The sequence below is a fragment of the Squalius cephalus genome, assembly GCF_949319135.1.
Source record: "Squalius cephalus genome assembly, chromosome: 20".
Lineage (NCBI taxonomy): Eukaryota > Metazoa > Chordata > Actinopteri > Cypriniformes > Leuciscidae > Squalius > Squalius cephalus.
In genome coordinates this window covers 20,667,271-20,686,276 of record NC_137141.1, presented here as the reverse complement: position 1 = coordinate 20,686,276, position 19,006 = coordinate 20,667,271, and the positions used below count along the sequence as shown (strand labels likewise).

Sequence of the window (19,006 nt, the reverse complement as noted above, 5' to 3'; positions counted from 1 at the left end):
TCACATCATTGCTGTCATTTAGAGCAAGGAAAGAAAATGTCAGATGAAATGAATCCAAACGAGATGAGAACAAAGCATTTATTTCATTTAAACTGTACAACAGTCGCCGATATATTGTTTGCATGAAAGGTTTTGGTTGACGCTAACTGCAACCACTGTATAATTAACGTACACATCTCTGGTTTTGTGTTTTTAATATTAATGTTGTAATGGGAGAGGTTCACATTTTCTGTTCTCAAGACCAAGAACTGGGTTAATGACTGCAGAGGGTGTAAAAAAACCTCATCTGAAATCATACACAGGACACAGAAATCAAACATGAGAAATGACTGTGACAGAGAGCAATGACGACAGATAAATCAAAGATGTGAGCAGAGGACAATGTTGATGAGCATAATCATGATCAGCTCATAGCTCAGACCACCGGGACATTGGACGTCTGTTTAAAGATGCAATCGAGCAGGGGGATCGAGGGGGATTTGGTTTGGGAAAACCACAGTATCCCATTGTAGTTGGGCAACAAAACAGAGGCAGTTAGAGGTCAAAGGAAAAGTGACCCGAATGGACCTCAAATGTGTGTGTGTGTGCTCTCTCTCTGCACGAGGAGCTGTCAGTCACCCAGAGTGAGGGTCACATGCCCTTCATGACTGTTCAGAGAAAGACAACCACAAGTCCAGGCTGCATTGGCTATCGGAATTCTATAAAACATAACCTTTCGTTTTGTTACAATAAAATTCAACAAAATGAAAAATAAAATGAAATCATATATAAATGCAAGGGTGCTTTTTTTTGGGGTATTATTCCTCCTCGCTTTCATTTTCAGGGTCCAGATCTGAATCACCATTTGCTTTTGATTCATCTTTCATATCTTCCTCCTCATCCTCCTCTTTGTGGTTCTTTTTGTCTTCTGTCAATTCCATTGCTGTCTCATCCTCCTCCCAGTTCTGAAAAGACAAGTCAACATGAGAACAATCCCATAATGCCACACTCCAAACACCCCAGAAGGAAAAACTGGAGAGAGCATCTTACATCAGAGTCATCCTCAGGACGCCCTTCATCTCCTGAATCTTCATCCTCATCTGAAGACTCTGTAGAAAAAAAGGAAGTGTTTATTTATTTTTGCAATGTCAATATTCAATGCCATTTTGATGGGTAAAATCAGTTGAACTGGGTACACCAATAAACACTAAGATAATAAAGACGAACAAAAGAACACAGAAGTAATTAAGATTAAACCTAATACATTTACACAGAATGATAAAATATATTAAGATATTTTAGTAAGCTACTCAATAGAGGGTATGCACGCGATATCACCGTCGGCCGGAGTGACTGCAATTTTGCCCACTGAGTGGCAAAAAGACTGAGCAGCAGCATTGGTTTTCAGTGTGAATGCTGCGGAAAACACACCACATCTAAAACGGGAAAGAGCTTTGAATATTTACTGTCTAAATAGATAGAAGCAAATGGATCAATGCAATTCACAGAAACAACTGGATGCAAGCAGCGAAAGGTGGATTTGCATTTTGTCAATATGCTGAATATTGGGGTAAAAGCATACCTTATATATTGTATTGACAACTCAATTAAATATTTATAATCTTATATTCCACATAATTGGATGCTTTTAAACAAACACTGAAAAAAAAAAAAAAAAAAAAAATACAAGTTTTAGAGCTGGACAACATGTATATAACATTGATATAAGTGATCACCCAGATTTAGACCTACCTATATTTATATAAAGCGTTCATAGGCAAATTTGCTTTATTTCCCCGGTGTCAAAATCAGGCACATGGCAATCTCCATGGATTACATGGTTTAAACTGATAATCGTTCGCTTTACTCGCGTTTTCACTGTTTCCCCTATAAAATCCAGTCATGCAGCAGTTCTTTTGCCACTCAGTCCAGCTGAAGGGAGCGTGTTCCGGTGGGAAAGTGATGTCAATGCATACCCTCTTATTAATCTTGATTAAAATACTAATCAAGAATTATTTAAACTTCTTAAGTGATTAAACTACAATTTTATTGGTTATTATATCTGAGTGTATTTTACTACAAAAACAAACTGTTTCTAAACAATAAAAGGGCTCATTACCTTCTTCATAAACCAATTTTGCTGTGCGATCAACATCAGTTTTCTGAGCGCTGCTGCTTGTCGCCACCTAGTGGAAAAATATGCAAAAGTGAGAAAAATCTGTTTTCATTCTTAGGTGAACTATTCCTTTAAGCCATTTGTTCTGGTTGCTTGTGTTTGACCAGCTCACCTGTGACATAAGCAGGAACAATTTGCCATGAAGCCTGTTGAGCTGATGATATAACTTTACCCTGCTCTCAATCATATGGTAGATCAAGCCCAACTGAGACACTAGATCCGGCAGCTATGGGGAAACAAGACGAACAGACCAAATGAGGAACCCCAAAAAAGTGAGAAATATTATCTACCGTGGATAAAAGACTAATAAATAAGCACTGGTGCAACATTAAGATCTGGATAATGTAAATCTATTGTCAGGTATAGATGTACACACGCACTTACCGAAGACAAGTATGATGCGTGTTGTGTAAGTACAGCCTTAAACCACTGAACTATAAGCAAGGCCCTGCACACAGTAAAAGAATCACATTACAAAATGTTGAATGCCTTAAAACCTTAAAAGGAACAAAAAGTAAAAATATACTCACGCGAACGGATGCCCCTGCAGTCTTCTGGACAGCTAAAGAAACAACCATAGAATAATTTAAATGTATATAACATACACTAATCAAAAGTTTGGGGTCAGTAAGATTTTTGTAGTTTGTTTAAATAATACTATTTAACAATGTCGACATACCTCTTCCAGCAATGGCAGGATAGCTGGGGGTGGTAACCGGGAAACAGTGTTCTTTATCAATATCTCTTTTTTGGTTTGAAATATTTTCTGTTAGAATGAATCAGATCAGAATGAGAACATGAACAGCGTCCATTGACAAAGGGTCTATGAACAGACAACAATCTGTTGTGTATGAAGTTTGTAGCGAGAGGAGTGTAACTTACATTAAGGATCTTCTCGTCTTTGCTCTCTAGGCCTTGAACAAGCAGTACAGCAAAGCTGTCCGTCTGCAGGGAGGACGAGCCTTTAGCAGCACCCTTCCTGCCTCCACTCAACTCAATCTGCTCCAACCGCTCCTCGATAGACAACTAGAGTATGATGGAGAGGATTTTTCATATATTCAATTGAAATTCCTGAATTTAATTATTGGGGGATATCATTTAAGCATTTTACACAAATTGTCTGGAGTCTTACCTCTGTGGTACTGGCCTCTTTTTTCCTTTTCTCTCCTTCATTGGGAGTTAATTTTATTGGTGCCTTGTGTCCTGTTAGTCCTGGCATTAAAACTTTGCTCTTTTGATTAACAACTGGTGTCTTCACCTAGAAGATGTTCAAAATAATGCACAGTCAATAAACCATTTTAAACCATTACCGTACCAGTGTTACAGGGGAAATGGGTAGTTGATTTAATAATTTGTCCATGAACTTAATTAACAATTTGATTTGAGGTTTTTTTTTTCCTTTACATATACACTACCGTTCAAAACTTTGGGTTCAGGAACCTTTTTCTTTAAAAAAATTAAGTTTTATTCAAAGATGCATTAATTTGAGTGACAGTAAAGACATTTACATTGTCACATAAGATTTCCCTTTCAAGTAAATGCTGTTTTTTAAACTTTCTATTCAAAGAATTCTATTAAAAAAAATGCATCAGTTTCCAAGGTTATCCACAAAAATAACTGTTTTTAACACTGATAATAACAGTAAGAAATGTTTGTTGAGCAGCAAATCAGCAAAATAAAAAGATTTCTGAAGGATCATGTGACACTGGGGACTGGAGTAATGGCTGCTGAAAAGTCAGCTTTTAAATGATTAAAATAGTGAATGTTGTGGAAAATTATTATATTTAAAATTATTATTATTATTTTAAAAACTATTTTTGATTAAACAAACGCAGCCTTAGTGAGTATAAGAGACTTTTCTTTCAAATCTTGTCGACTTTTTGAACTGTAGTGTAGATTTCATATGCTGTAACTGGTTACCATTTCTTCTAAATCAAGGGGGTGTCCAGTCCTGCTCCTGGATGGACACTGTCCAGCAAAGTGTAACTTTAACTCCTATTAAACACACCTGAACCAGCTAATCAAGGTTCTTCTAGGTATACTAGAAACTTCAGGCAGGTGAGTTGAGGCAAGTTAGAGCTAAGGACCTCCAGGACCGAGTTCGGACACCCCTGTTCAAAATATTTCACTATTTTAAAAATCACCTTTTTCATTCTTTCTTTCTTTTTGCGGTTCACTTAAATTGTTCTGCAGTGTGACAAATGTTACAAATATCTCAGGAAGACAGAATAAAGAAAGGAATGTGTAATTATACAGAATCAGAAACAAAGCAGTTTTTAACCCTTTCACACGCAAGTTTAAAATATTCTAGCTAAGCCCCCAGTTAACGTATCATATTTCCATGGTGTTGCGTCATGCTTGTCACGAGACACACTGCAGCCACAATATTTTAGTTTTTTCAGAATGTTCACAAACTTATAAACCATTTAATCACCTACCTGATATTACGATTCTCAAATACGTGCAGGTAAATGTATTTTGTCATTTAAAAACCTTTATAATGATCATGTTAGTTGATCTATAACGAGCGATGGGAACCGCCATGTTAGTTTGTGCCGCAATTCAGAGAATCGGATGGGTCAGATTTACAACACAAATTCATCCGCTTCTCCCGAAATACATGAAAGTGGCCGGTGAAGTGGGAGAATAATAGAGTAAACATTATAGTTACCTACACAATATGTATCCGATATGAATAAAACACCTCGCCAATTTATATTTGAAAGAAATATTATTGTCGCTAGGGCTGTCACTTTACGTTCGAAAATCGATTGCACAATCGATCGGACCAACCAACGCAAGTTTCGAAAACGAAAATAGGGAATCGATTTTAACGGTCTTTTCTCGGAGCGCGTCCAGCTCGTCATGTTATGCCCGCAGCGAACGCGCGTCATTTGCAACTGCAGGCTCTGAAAAACACGCATAACAGCAAATGATCCTTCTGCATAATGTGTCTCTTTTTACTACAAAACTGTGAATTTTCCCGGTATTCAGACATCATGCATTCAGATACAGATTCGGGCTACGGTCTATAAACGCCTACGTAGGCGAAATTTGTTTGACATTTCTAATCGTAAACACAGCCATGTTGAAGACTGAGGTAATGTTTTTCATATATGCTGCTATGGCAGTCCACTCTGCTTATTGCTTTTCGCAACACGAGAATGTTGCACTAGTCATTGTGCGCGAAACTTCACGCCAATAAATCATCAGAAATATTGCTGACTTGAGCGCGTCAGGCGCGGCGCGCCCTCTTTACGTTCGTCTTAATGCCTGTTAGTTGTCCGTGGATTTGCCCATATTTGGCGTTTTATTTTTCAATTTTCGATTTTACAATCGATTCAATGAACACTTATGTCTCAAAAATCGAACAGGATTTTTTAACAAAAGTGACAGCCCTAATTGTCGCTTTCATAGACATCAGTGTGTATTTTACAATTATATACAACAACTATAAATGTATTGTTTTGCTAGTACTTATGAGTATTTAAATGTCTGAAACCAAAAATAAACCTTATGTGGTTGAAAACACTGAATAGCTGTGATATATGAAAAGTGCAGAGCGAGTCTCTGGCTCAGCTCCAGCCAACGTACAAAAGCACATTTGAACTTAGCAACTGTTCTCATGATGCACTGAACAGTCTAATCACACCTGTGTGATCGTACACTCCAGGGACCAGCCAAGACTGATCACACCGTTGTGCTCGTTAGGGATGGGAGATATGGACTTAAAACGAGATCACAATATTTGTGCGAGTCGGGCACCTCACACCGCTTTACGGAGAGCGAAACTCTCAAGCGCTCAGTCAGTGTTCAGCGAGTGAAAATATATCTGTGTATACCAGTTCCATATTGCAGAGGTAGTTCCTCATTTAGCGATAAACTCCGCCTCAGCTTCACGTCTGCCTTCCGCCATAGTTGTTTTCGCTCTGCACATGAGCTGCGAATGGGTCCCAAACAGAAATACGTCAAGAAGGTTTTATCGTTATTATCGCAGGAAGTCTAATTCTTATCGTGAGGAGAACAATAATATATCCCCCATCCCTAGTGATCGTACGCGTTAAAGGGTTAATAGTTTTACAAATATGGTATGCAACACTGCAGATACTGTTTGAAATTGAATGTCAAATGACCAATATGTAACACAGCATTTGTTGATGGCACATATGGGGTCTTACCTTGGAGACAGCCATGTCTACAGAGAGAGAAAGTGTGGAAAGTACATCTCGGACTAAGCACGCATGTCTTTCTGACGTGTTAAATGGCTGTGGGAAGAGACGGCATGTTAGAAAATTGACCAATTGAATAACCCACTTAAATCAATGATCAATTTCTGCTGTACTTACCGTTTTCTCCATGACAGGTTGCAGGTGATGTCCGTATGCCAGCTTTAGGTTCTGTCTGTCTGCACACAAAGCTGCTGCAAGCAGAGGCACTGGCACAGGCGAGTCTCCCTTCATAGTGGACACCTGCAGGGAGCACACTGGTGACAGTGGCTTCTTGCATATCCTGAGGAAGAAAAATATCAATATGAGCTTCACTGAACTGTTTTAAAGAATAACCATTCACATGGATAAATGGAAGATGGACAGACTCACCCATTCAGAAAGTGCTCAAAGAGATGAAGCTGACCATCCTTACACACCACTGCTAACCTCATAGCCTGAGAAACATACAGAGAGGAGTCAAAAAAGCACTTAACTCCAATCATGGTTAATGATTAAGCCCATTAAATCCTCACCTCCTCTTTGTGGCTGGATGTCTGAAGATCTATGTGTTGGGGTTCATCTGTCAGAGTAAATGACACCACAGAGTTCTTGTCCTTGCCATCGGACCTCACCTGCCTGAGGAGCACAGAAGGAACTAAATCAGACATCAGTTTATTGAGCCTCAGATTTCTATGAGCTTGTTTTTTTACAGTATCATGAACCAGCAATCTTAGTTGTAATTTGGGCTGCTCGATTATGGCAAAAATCAATCATAGATCACAATTGTTTTGGTTAAAGGGTTAGTTCACCCAAAAATGAAAAATAGCCCATGATTTACTCACCCTGAAGCCATCCTAGGTGTATATTAGGGATGAGAGACGATTTTAGAATATTGGATTAGTTGATTTAATTGTAGAATATCGAATTGGTTGTGCGATTATTGTCTTAAAAAAATCCCTATGTTTTCGGTGCTGATGCGGTGATGACACGTTCATTTAACCAGAGGGTGACGCTAATAACGAACCTAAAAGCTGTCAATCAAATCTCAGACAACAGAGAAAGAACACATTAGTCTCACACCAGAGTGGTAATATTTCCTCCAGAGCAGAGAGTGCCTTTCTGAAGATTATGCTCCGCTCACTTAGTCCTGCCCGAGCAAAATAATCATTTCATGGTGGGAATGGAGCACTGAGCACCGCTCGCTCAAACCAGAATATCCTAATTACTACTAAAGTTTTTTTATAGTCGAATAGTAGTTGTTCATTTAAGCCATTAGTCTAATTGCATATTTTTATTAATTTAATTACTTAAATATATACTGGAGAGAATACTAGAAGCTCAGAGGAAAGAGCAAAACAAAACATCGGTCGCGAATTAGAAATTTTGAAGAGAAATGTCGGAGGATTTCTATATAGTAGAAGAGGAGCTTCAGTTTGTTGCACAGCCCTATTTGTTTAAACCGCGAGAGGCGTCTAAGCTTACGATACTCCTACATCCTACACCATACATGCTTGGATTAGCCAAGCTTTAACTGATTGTATTTGTCTGAAAGAAGAATATCACCTAGGATGATTTAACAATTATTATTAGGGATGCACCGACACCATTTTTTCAGAACCGATACCAAAAATTCCGAGTATCAGCCATAATAAAAAAAAAAAGTAGAATTTCTATACCTGTGTTGAACTGATAATTACTCTTTAGTGTGTTTAACATTATTATAAAGAAAAACAAAAATAAAAAAATGATCATAACCTATTACAAAATACTATTATAAAATAGATTAGTGGAAAAATCTGCAGCAAAAGTTACTTTAGAAAAATCCTGAGTGCACAATAATTGTATTAAATCTAAACATTTAGTGAGATGGAAAACCAATAAAAGTGAATAAGTGTAGCACTAAATCTGGTAAAATGTTAGATTGTATTGTTGTAAAACACATTTATGAAAGACAAGTATGCGCAGAATGATGCGGTTGAAGCAGCATGGAGTCGAAGCACATCGCATTAAAAAGTTCAAAGCAAAAAGGGAAGAGATATTAATGCGTAGTATTTTATATCATTGCAAAAGTTTGAGCCTTTTCTTTTAACAGTTTTAGATTTCAGTTACTATGTGCGTGAAGAACAATTCAAAGTGCTCTCTACTCCAGTGTTGTGATCTAAAAGACACCCGGGAGAAAGTTGCATGAACAGCAATAAACTCCAGCAAGTTTGAGTGCTGAATGGAGAATGACTGACAGCCGCAGCAGAGGGAAGCACTGGCATCAACTTGAATTTAACGACTTCAATATTCATCTCTACGTCACATTAAACTATGGAATTGCTTTAGAACAAAGTTGATGGTGCTTTATAATGTTTTTGTGCCTTTTGTGAGGCTTAACAATAACACAATAGTATACGCACAATATCAGATTTGGATCGGTCCCATCTGGGGTGCGTTTCCCAAAAGCATTGCTAGCCAACTATGGTCGCAAGTTCCGTCGTTATCAGCATAGTTCAACAAGTCATTGTTTCCCGAAACCATAGTTCCAACGAACATTCGCAAACAGCATCGCAAAGTTGAGTAGTTGGAAACGACAGCTCTCGACCTGTGGTTAGAAGCATAGTTTCTAGTTTGCATGACATGTGGACTCAAATCCTTATCTTGAGCAAAATAAGCAAGCTGACATTCAGTGCAATCTGTGTCTTATTTAGAATACATACAAATGTCATTTACGTCTTTTAGTTTGTCAAGAGATTTAAATTGACATTTTTGAACATGCTCTACTACGTAAGAATGAGCCTAGCTTGAATCTGGAAAAAAAACAAAATAACTGAGAAAAATGACAAATAGTCCTCAGATGCCATGTCCGTAATTTATAGCAAAACATTAGCATTAATTCGATCTGAAACAGATTCATTAAAAGTAGTTATTACTCCACCTGCGTGATATCATTAACCAATGAGGTTGAACGACCAATTTACGACAATACAGTTTCGGGAATCAGTCGTGACTAGCTAGTTGATTTCTTCAACGATGCATTCGTACTATGGTCGTTAAACAGCGAGTTACGTCGTTGTACGGGAAACGCACCACTGACCGATACCCGATCTGACAAAAAATGGTGGTATTGGGATCGGCGAATCCCTAATTATTAGATAAGCCAAATTGTAATAACTGTACACACCCACCATAAATGATAATTATGGGTTTAATTCTGTGTGTTATGGTTAGCTAGTAAAGGTGTAACATACCACACACTCAGGAGCCTGTCGTGAGCAGCTCCTGACAGAAAGTACATCCCATTGCTGTCAGGGGGTCGTGTTGTGGCGAAGCAGAGAGTTGTTACCATGGTAGAGTGACCTGTGAATTTCTGCAAATTTGGGAGGTATTGTTAAATCTGAAACTTTTCTGTTTTTATTTACCCGTGGCTGCTTATAGCATAGAGGTCAGACTCACCCTGTACACTTCCTTAGTCTCCAGGTTCCACATCTTGATGATCATTCCTGCCGAGAGCAGCAGCTTTCCATCTGGACTTATACACAAGCTGCTGACGGCTGATCTGTCTGCCTTCCATTTGCTGAACACAGAACATGTTTGCTTGTAAATCAGATGCACAGTTTTTACGTTGAATAAAACCAAAAGAAACCAATTTTGGTCAAACATCAAACACAAATAACTGCACTCACCAACTAACTTTTCCTTTCTGCAGGTCCCATTCGGCTATGTGTGTGTCATCTGAGCCACTGTATAACACAGAGTCCTCTGGATGCCACTGGACGCTGTTTACTGGTCCACTGTGTTCTCCATCCTGAGAGGATAAGACATCATTATACATTCTTAATTTTAGCTAAATTAACAGAAATCACTCATTTGTGTCTTTAGTTAGGTGAACTACTTTCTCCCCTGGGTATTACAAACCTATGGAAGTAACGTGTGCTGTTTGCTTGCCATTTCAAGTCCACTGTAGTTCACCAAAATTCCCTTAAAGGGATAGTTCACCCAAAAATGAAAAATTGTTTTCATTTTTCACCCTCATGTCATTCCAAACCCATAAGACTTTCATTCATCTTTGGAACACAAATTAAGATATTAATCAAATCTGAGAGATTTGTCTCTCCAATGACAGTCTATTTGCCCAAAATTATGATGCATAAAAATCATTTATAAAGACATAACATAAATCCATATGAATCAAGTGGTTTAATGCAAGTCTTCTAAAGAGACATAATTGCTTTAGGCCTATATGATGAACAGATTAAATTTAGACTCATTCACATATAAACTTTGATCAGTGAAAATTCATTGAGCACTCAAATGTGGCAAACGGAAGGTCAACCATATTTTCTTTATTTTATGATTTGAGCAAGTTTTGGTTGAATAGACTTTCAATGGATTGACAAATCTCTCGGATTTCATTAAAAATATCTTCATTTGTTTTTTCTGAAGAACGAAAGTCTTATGGATTTGGAATAGGGATGTCAATTTACACAAATTCCCATGTTCGATCATCATTTAAATTAACGATCAATTAATCGTTAGCCTTAATACTGCAATTGCATATAGCCAACAGCATGACAGGGTGTGCAAATGCTGCTCAAAACACCACTTCCTCACCAAATTAATGAGAAGGGTTTTTAATCTAAATGAAGGGCTAGTAGGATTGTAAAATGAGTCGATGTGATTGATCATTTATTAAATTACTTATTTAATAATCAAATATATCAACTAATACAACGTGTCACCAACGCCGCCTCAGATGCGTGCTTATCAGAATGTGTACTCCTGTTGTGGACGCGCTCTTCCTGGAACAATGCGCTGAAAACGGCAACTAAACCCAATGAATTCATAACTATATATTAATATAGTGTTCTCATTAATGTTATGTAATATGACAATCCAATCAGTTATTATTAGTCGTGCATTGCAGTTTGAGCTGCGCGCAGTGAATGAACACCGGTAAACTGAAGCCCTTTGCTAGCACATTACTTAAAGAAACATCCTACAAGAGATTAATCAGATGCATACAAAATAAACATAATATTACAATTTATACCTGCACAAAACTAATTTACATGCTATTTAGAATATGTGACTCACGTTGTGGACGCGCAACGCGATGAAACATGGCAACTAAACCCAAATAATTCAATAACCCAAATGTTTTATTACAATATTGTTCTCTCTATAATGTTATGTAATATGACAGTCCCAGTCATAGTCATTATTAGTTGTGCATTGCTGTTTGAGCTGCATGCGCTGAAGCTGATAACCGGTGCTCTTTAAACCGCGTTAATTCTTAACCAAATGCATCCTATATCAGATATAGATAGGCCTACAGAAAATAAACAATATTACAACTTACATTTACACGAAACAAAAGGCTGCGAATGCACAAGCAAACTTAAAATCATAATGAAGATGTAACTAGTAGTAAAATGGTCCCAAACATAACGCTGTACCGCTCGCTTAATTTTTCCTCGTGTTTGCTTGACATGTTTCGAGGTTGAGCAGTACACGCACAAACCTGCTTAAATCGACGATCGTTTTAGCAATTAAATGTATTAACAATTAATCGATCGTTGATTAATCGTTAACATCACTAGTTTGGAACGACATGAGGGTGAGTAATTGATGACAATTCTCATTTTTGGGTGAACTAACCCTTTAAAACTTTGAGATGCATTGGCCAAATATCATAAGGACCAGCTGTAGGTGAATTCTTACCAGAGTGCAATGCAGGTCTCCCTTCAATGTGCTGTAGATGAGGACAGACCCAGCAGCAGTGCCCAGAGCCAACAGATCTGTCTGCTCAACTGCCGACCCGGCCTCACATTTCCTCCTCTTCCTCTGTGGAACATCCTAAAGCACACACACAGAAAAAGAAAATGATTACCATTAATTACCATTTATTCTGCCTTTGAGTGAAATCCAACAGGAAAAATTTGTTATTTAATTATGAATAATATTTAAACATTTCCTACTGGACATTGTTTAATGTTTACCCAGTCATTTCCATTAAGAAGACTTTAATATATGTAACCTATCGAGAGCCGTTTTAACATTACTAGTAAATAATCAAAATACAAGTTCTCAATTTCACTAGAAACTTTGTTTGATACTGGTACTTAAAACTAGCATGTTTTGTTACTGGTGACAAACTATTTATTAAGTATTAAAAAAGGATATCTAGCTAGTAGGGGTGTAACAATACTCTCATGTCACGATTTGATACATATCACGATACTGAACTCACGATTCAATATAATTGCGCTACTCCAAGACATATGATAAAAGGTTAACAAAAAACAACTGTTGATTAAAATGCTAAATTTGATATTACATTGTGGGTATAAATGATTGGCTTGGACTTGGTGCTGAAACCCAATGCACAGGACAATAGTGACACCAGAATAAAAATATTCATTATTCTGAAACGGAAAATACAGAATTAGTTTTATACAAATATGCTTGCACTCTGTCACTGATTAGATATATTTAAAATAATGTAGGACACTTTTTACTGGTAACATAAGACATTTGGCATTTTCAGGACCCACAATATTCCCCCATTGCATTATTATACATCATATATTTTAGTTTAATGTAGTACTGACACTAAAACTCTGAAAACTTGAATTTTTTCCTCACACAGTAACTTTTATTGTGGGTGAACTATACACAATACATATTGTCACTATCCACGATACATGTTGCATTTTTGTATTGCGATATATTGTTACACCCCTACTAGCTACCAGTAATTGGCTATTATCTATTATAAAGGTACTAGGATCCATTTGCACTAGGAAACTGGAGCAGTTATGAATACCACTTGCACAGTTACAACTAACATACTTTTAATAGCTAATAAATAGCAAATCCATAGGTACAAAGCAAAATTAGAAAAACTATCAATGAATCAATCAACTTATTTATATAGCACAATAAAAGCAACAGTAGTTGGTCATCGTGCTGTACAACAAGATAAATATCTAAAAAGCAAGAAAGACAGCAAAACAAATGATAAAGGGAGTTTACAAGGACAGTTGTGAGCCTGTGAGTACTAGTAAGTTAGTGTCTGATATCTGAATCACAAACAGAAAAGAACTCCAAGTCAAAGATTTAATCTATGTTACTAGTAGCAATGGAAGTTACTTGTCAAAGATGTTTATGACCAACTTTCTCCAACACTAGCTAGAATCAACTACTATGACGTTCCGCGTGTTACTATATATCAGTTTGACAAAGACTGATTTCTGATAGACACTTTACAAACAGCATCAAGAGAAAGTTCACGAGTGAGGGTTGTGCAGCCATGTGACCATGTGCTAGTTTGATAAAGTACATTTAAATACAACACTGCTAATTGAAACTACACAAAAATAACACACTAAAAGAGATGTTGACATTACTTTTTTTAGTTATAAAATAAATAGCAGGGAATCATCACTTTAGCCAACATCAACTTATTAGCCTACGTTATTAGCCACAGACAACCAACAGACGACTATAACAATGTTTACGAGCCCCAATATGCGCATGTAGCTGAACTTCCGGAATCAATGTAGTGATTTTAAAGGTTTTATGTTAAGAATATATATGAATATAGTGTTGGATCTGCGCGTCTCGCGGCCTGCGTCTGAACATGTGCCACACGCAACATGTGCGCAGCGCACTCCACGAGTGCAGCTCTAAAGCACCCAGTAAATACATTGTCAAATTATCAGTGTTCAGTTTTATGATTATATGCTGGGTAAAAACACAGTCAAAGCGACCCGAAGACTCTACAACAGTGCACTGCGATACAACAGGCCGCATCCCCCGACTGAACCCCGAACACTGTGTGTTACCTGAACTGCTCGGCACGGTCCCCATGTCACACAGGTACAGGCTGCGCTGAGGTGCGCGGAAGGCACGTACTCCTGTTGTAGAGTTTTGCTCTCGGTATTCCAAATCCGTAGTCTCCCGTCCTGTGCACAGAGAGCCAGAAACTGTTGTGATTTGGGGCTGAAGGCGCAGGGTAGCGCAGCTCGGCCTCCGTCCGCCGCCATCTTACCAGTCCGCGTGCGTCCGTCTGCTTCACGGGAAACACGTGTGAGAGAAAATTCCAAAGCGCACATGCGCAGCTGCACAGGCGCCACGGAAACGCTAATTGGCCCTCCTGGGTTCTGTGGGCGTGGCATTGTTTTTCACCAACCACAGACGGACGCGGAAGTTTCATTCTCCAATTTTGTTACAGTGGAAGTTGAGAATGATCTTTGACTAATCATCAAATGCAATTTTCATTTGCTTTCTATAACTGAAATGAATGTGCTTTACAAAATAGTTTCCTAAGTTAAGTATATTTCATTTTAAATTGTGTTTATATGTATTTACAGTACTAACTGTAACAGAAAATATAAAAACTATATAACTGCTACAGAAAAATAGACATCAAATCAAAATTCCCATTCTGTAACATATAATGGAAACGGTTACATATTTATTTTGCACATGTAATTATTCTAAATAATTATGGGTCATGTGTCTTCATGTATACTTAGTATTTAAATAGCCTATACTAACATTTAGTTCCATTTAACAATTCCATTTTATTTTAAAAAGCTTAATTTATTTTATTTAAATATGATACATGTACGTTTATAAACGGGTACAATAATTTGTTTATGTTGCTGCAAAGATGTTTTTTATATATATATTACTTGGTAACACTTTACAATAAGGTTTCATTAGGTAATATTAGTTAACTACTTTAGTTAACGAACTAAGAATTAACAATATGTCTACAGCATTAATCTTAGTTCATGTTAATTTCAACATTTATTCATAGCCTACTTAATCAAATTTGTATTTGTTAACATTAGTTAATGTACTGTGATGTAACATGAACAGTCAATGACCAGCTGGGTTTTTATTAACTAACATTACCAAAGATTAATAAATAGGCCTACTGTATCAAATGCATTGCTCATTGTTCATTAATGCTAATGAACAAAGTTAACAAATGAGACCTTATTGTAAAGTGTTACCATTTACTTATTTATTTGTATTTGTTTTGTGTAAAGAAATGTATTGTACAGTAAAAACAGATTTAAACATAACAGTAGCTAATAAGGTGATTAAGATTTATAATAAAGAAAACATACACATAGACTATAAATATTAAACAGGCTTTAAGAAAATAATTCCCTTGACCTAATCATACAACCCTCGTAAATAGCTATATTTTATCCTTTAAAGATATTTATAATTAGGGAAACTGAATCGGGACAATAACAAACAAATTTGAACAAGTTTAAGAGAAAGAAACCATCTACCGGTGACCAGGTGGTACTGCATCTGTCAGTGACGTCTTTTCCAACATGGCGGCGCCCTTTCAGAATCATGCTGGATTGTTTTTCTTCTAATATAATGGACACAGATTAAGTTGCCATTTACGCTAGTATGCTGCCAGTAAATAATTATATAGCGAATTATTTCGGTATTATTACAGGTCGTTTGAAATGATCTATTTTCTACTAATTAATTTGACTTTATTTTTTTTGACAAAGGTTATTGTGTAGAGGCAATTTGTAGTTAATTATATGATGCATGATTTGCGAGTTCCTACCAGTACGTCTTTGTGTGTGATGTTTCTGATCTCCGTGTGGTAAGAAGAACCAATTAAGCCTTCAGAAGTGTACCATCTTCATCCTTCAAGTCATTCTTTCTTGAACTCAAAACCATGACGGTTTTATTGCATTTGGGTCTCTCATTCATGACTCGTAAATTTGCCAAAGTCCATGTCATGTGTTTGTATAGACATCATGTGGTTCACATTACACCGTTTCTCTGTGGCATGAGGAGCTTTGGGACTGACCCAAATGATTCTGACAAGGGTTCAGATGCACCAGTGTCCACTTTCCCACCGTTCTCTCGAAGAACTTCTTTGTCTGGAAGACGTCGACCTCTGTCCCCACTGGAGAGAGTCAGTCAACTGCTGCCTGAAGACAGTCTGAGTCAAGAGGTTTGGGAACTACGGGACACTCGAAACAATGAGGCTGAACATGACACTCAGAGTCTGGGGAAGGAGCGAGAAGAGGCAACAGAGGAACCTCAATCTTTTGCTCCACATCATGTGTGTATTCCTGGGGAAAGGCAAATATGTTTCGGAGAAACTCTACTGGCCGAGTGCAGTCGAAAGAGACGTTTAGAGTTTCGGAAGATGTTCCAGCTAAAGGAGGGCATGAAGCTCCATAGTAACTGGGGACTAATAGCTCATGAGGACATGGAGGGGCGTCCTGCTGGAAGCATCATACGCACTTCAATGGGAATCCCGATTCTCATTCGCCGACCCAGCCTGGATGAGTTCACTCTCTTCATGAAGAGAGGGCCAGCTATTACATACCCTAAAGTAAGAAATGATCGTCATCACAAAACAGCAGTCAGTCATCTACACATCAGTGAATCTGTAATATATGCACTGTTTGCATGCATAGTCAGTGATGTGACGATTATTAAATTATTAATAATGATCATTATTAAAAAGTGATGATACCGAAAATTCAGCTTTGCTATCACAGGAATAAATTACATTTTAAAACAGTTGAAAAAAATTAAAACAAAAAACGGTTATTTCTATTTTAAATTGTAATATTTAATATCATTGACGTTACTGTTTTTTTGATCAAATAAAATACTTAAAAAATAAAAAATCTTACAGGCCCCAAACGTTTGAAAGGTAGTTTACACGCATTCAAGATGCAAGGAAAATATGTTATTACTTTTTACTTGATGGTTCCACCATGAGTTTTATGCCAATGAAAACAAAAGAGTCTCTCGAATCTCTTCCCTCTGCAGGACGCCAGTGCGATGTTGACAATGATGGATGTGACCGACGGAGATTGTGTTCTGGAATCAGGCTCTGGATCTGGTGCTATGAGCCTTTTCCTGTCCAGGGCAGGTGTGTGAGTCTTCCTTCATTAAAAGCAATGTAATGAGTCGCCTGATTATGAGGGTATTGTAGAAGTGGGTATACTATTGCATTGCAGTATATCACTTACTGTAGGATTAATTTATGCTTGTGTCATCAGTGGGTTATAAAGGAAGTGTTTTGAGTGTGGAGATAAGAGAGGACCATCACAGAATTGCTGTATTAAACTACAAGCGTTGGCGGTCCACGTGGAGTCTTCGGCGAGGGGAGGAATGGCCTGATAATGTTCACTTTCACCATGGAGACCTTATATCTGCCGGTCCTCTTCTGGCTGGGCGGGGTTTTAACTCGGTGAGGAGCCACACCCTGTGATGTGTTTTATGTTTTATCATAATATAAGAATAATTTGCTGTCTGTATATGAAAGACTTCTTGTGTGTTAGGTCGCTCTGGATATGGTTAATCCACATTTGACCTTACCTGCTGTGGTTCCTCACCTCCATCCTGGATCTGTGTGTGCTGTTTATCAAGCAAAGTAATACAAAATTCTGTGCATACACAAAGCAACAATGTAAACCTTATACATACACACTACCATTTAAAATGTTGGGGTCAATAAGATTTTTTTAAAGTCTCTTATGCTCACCAAGGCTGTCTCTTTTTAATCAAAGTACAGTAAAAACTTATTGTGAAATTATGTTTTCTATTTGAATACATTTTAAAATGTACTTTATTCCTGTCTTGGCAAAGCTGAATTTTCATCATAATTTCTCCAGTCTTCAGTCACTTCAGAAATCATTCTAATTTGCTGCTCAAGTAATATTTCTTATTATATCCACTTTGATAACAGTTGTGCCATATATTTTTGTGGAAACCACACTTTTTTTTAATCAATTGAATGCATCCTTTCTTAATAAAAGTATTAATTTCTTTAGAAAAAAAAATCTTATTGCTTATTGACTACAAAATAACACTAGTGTATAGAATGTATTAATAATGTTTTCTTGATTTTGTTGCCAGTATCACACAGGTCATTGATCTGATGGAGGGTCTGCGATGCTCCGCCCTTCCTCTGGTGTGTGAACGCATTGTTGAGGTTCAGTACAGGGATTGGCTTGTTGGCCCGTCACTCAAAAAGGATGGAACATTTAACAAACGAAAAGCTCCACATGAAGATGATGAATGTGAACCAAGTGAAGACACAGCAGGTGATTTATAACATGGTCTTTCTCGTATCATACAAATCACAGATTCTGCATTGCTTGTATTACACAAAACTTCAAACATCAGCACAAATCATTCCTGGTTAGAATCATGCTAACCTGTCTGTGTTTAAGGGGATTTGAATTGTCAAGATCCGGTGCCGTTTGGAGATGTCCCGTACATTGCACGTCCTCATCCTGAACAGACTGGTCATTCAGGTGAATTACAGCTCTCCATTGTTGTGTGTATTCCAATAGCTTGTATATGCATGTTTAATAGAAATAGTAGTAGTATATGTTCTCTAAGTATTTTGTATGTGATTGAAATGTACCTGATTTTGAATGTGTTTCTTTTCAGCCTTCCTCATAAAATTACGAAAGATCTTGAAATAGATGTTCACTACTAATGTGCATACAAGAATACAAAGCTGCAGTGTCTCATATATACGCTTTATCAATAAACTTGTCCAATAAAAGTATTTTTTATTGTACATTTTTCTTTCATGCTCTTGAGTATTTAAGACAGAGTATATTGAATCTAAATATCT

At 37.3% G+C, this 19,006-nt stretch overlaps 2 protein-coding genes across 4 annotated transcripts; one reads left to right on the top strand and one right to left on the bottom strand.

Annotated features, from left to right (window-relative positions):
- Positions 1 to 353: 353 nt before the first annotated feature.
- Positions 354 to 14,460, bottom strand: wdr43 (WD repeat domain 43). Its single transcript, XM_079853267.1, has 18 exons — positions 14,196 to 14,460; positions 12,070 to 12,204; positions 10,032 to 10,153; positions 9,802 to 9,922; positions 9,597 to 9,715; positions 6,897 to 6,999; positions 6,754 to 6,818; positions 6,502 to 6,664; positions 6,334 to 6,420; positions 3,288 to 3,413; positions 3,038 to 3,181; positions 2,835 to 2,921; positions 2,686 to 2,717; positions 2,540 to 2,603; positions 2,268 to 2,381; positions 2,099 to 2,165; positions 1,030 to 1,088; positions 354 to 944 (listed from the first exon to the last, which is right to left on the bottom strand). Exons 1-18 carry the CDS (start codon positions 14,394 to 14,396, stop codon positions 798 to 800), a joined length of 1,956 nt encoding a protein of 651 aa, XP_079709393.1. The 5' UTR covers positions 14,397 to 14,460; the 3' UTR covers positions 354 to 797.
- Positions 14,461 to 15,668: 1,208 nt separating this feature from the next.
- Positions 15,669 to 18,937, top strand: trmt61b (tRNA methyltransferase 61B). Of its 3 annotated transcripts, none has more exons than XM_079853802.1 (7): positions 15,669 to 16,738; positions 17,185 to 17,287; positions 17,418 to 17,608; positions 17,700 to 17,791; positions 18,277 to 18,464; positions 18,594 to 18,677; positions 18,817 to 18,937. In XM_079853802.1, the coding sequence occupies exons 1-7, from the start codon at positions 16,070 to 16,072 to the stop codon at positions 18,849 to 18,851; spliced, it is 1,362 nt and encodes a 453-aa protein (XP_079709928.1). In that variant the 5' UTR covers positions 15,669 to 16,069; the 3' UTR covers positions 18,852 to 18,937. The 3 variants fall into 3 exon arrangements, with proteins under 3 accessions (XP_079709928.1, XP_079709929.1, XP_079709927.1); XM_079853803.1 differs by having other exon boundaries at positions 18,594 to 18,700; XM_079853801.1 differs by having other exon boundaries at positions 18,594 to 18,937.
- The last annotated feature ends 69 nt before the right edge of the window (positions 18,938 to 19,006 follow it).

Coding starts and splice junctions, on each gene's coding strand:
- wdr43 (XM_079853267.1), bottom strand. CDS start 14,396: ATGGCGGCGGACGGAGGCCGAGCTGCGCTACCCTGCGCCTTCAGCCCC. Junction 6,421..6,501: donor AACCTGTCATGGAGAAAACG/GTAAGTACAGCA, acceptor CTCTTCCCACAG/CCATTTAACACGTCAGAAAG. Junction 2,166..2,267: donor TGTTCCTGCTTATGTCACAG/GTGAGCTGGTCA, acceptor TTTTTCCACTAG/GTGGCGACAAGCAGCAGCGC.
- trmt61b (XM_079853801.1), top strand. CDS start 16,070: ATGACGGTTTTATTGCATTTGGGTCTCTCATTCATGACTCGTAAATTT. Junction 17,609..17,699: donor CTGGGCGGGGTTTTAACTCG/GTGAGGAGCCAC, acceptor CTTGTGTGTTAG/GTCGCTCTGGATATGGTTAA. Junction 17,792..18,276: donor TGTGCTGTTTATCAAGCAAA/GTAATACAAAAT, acceptor TTTTGTTGCCAG/TATCACACAGGTCATTGATC.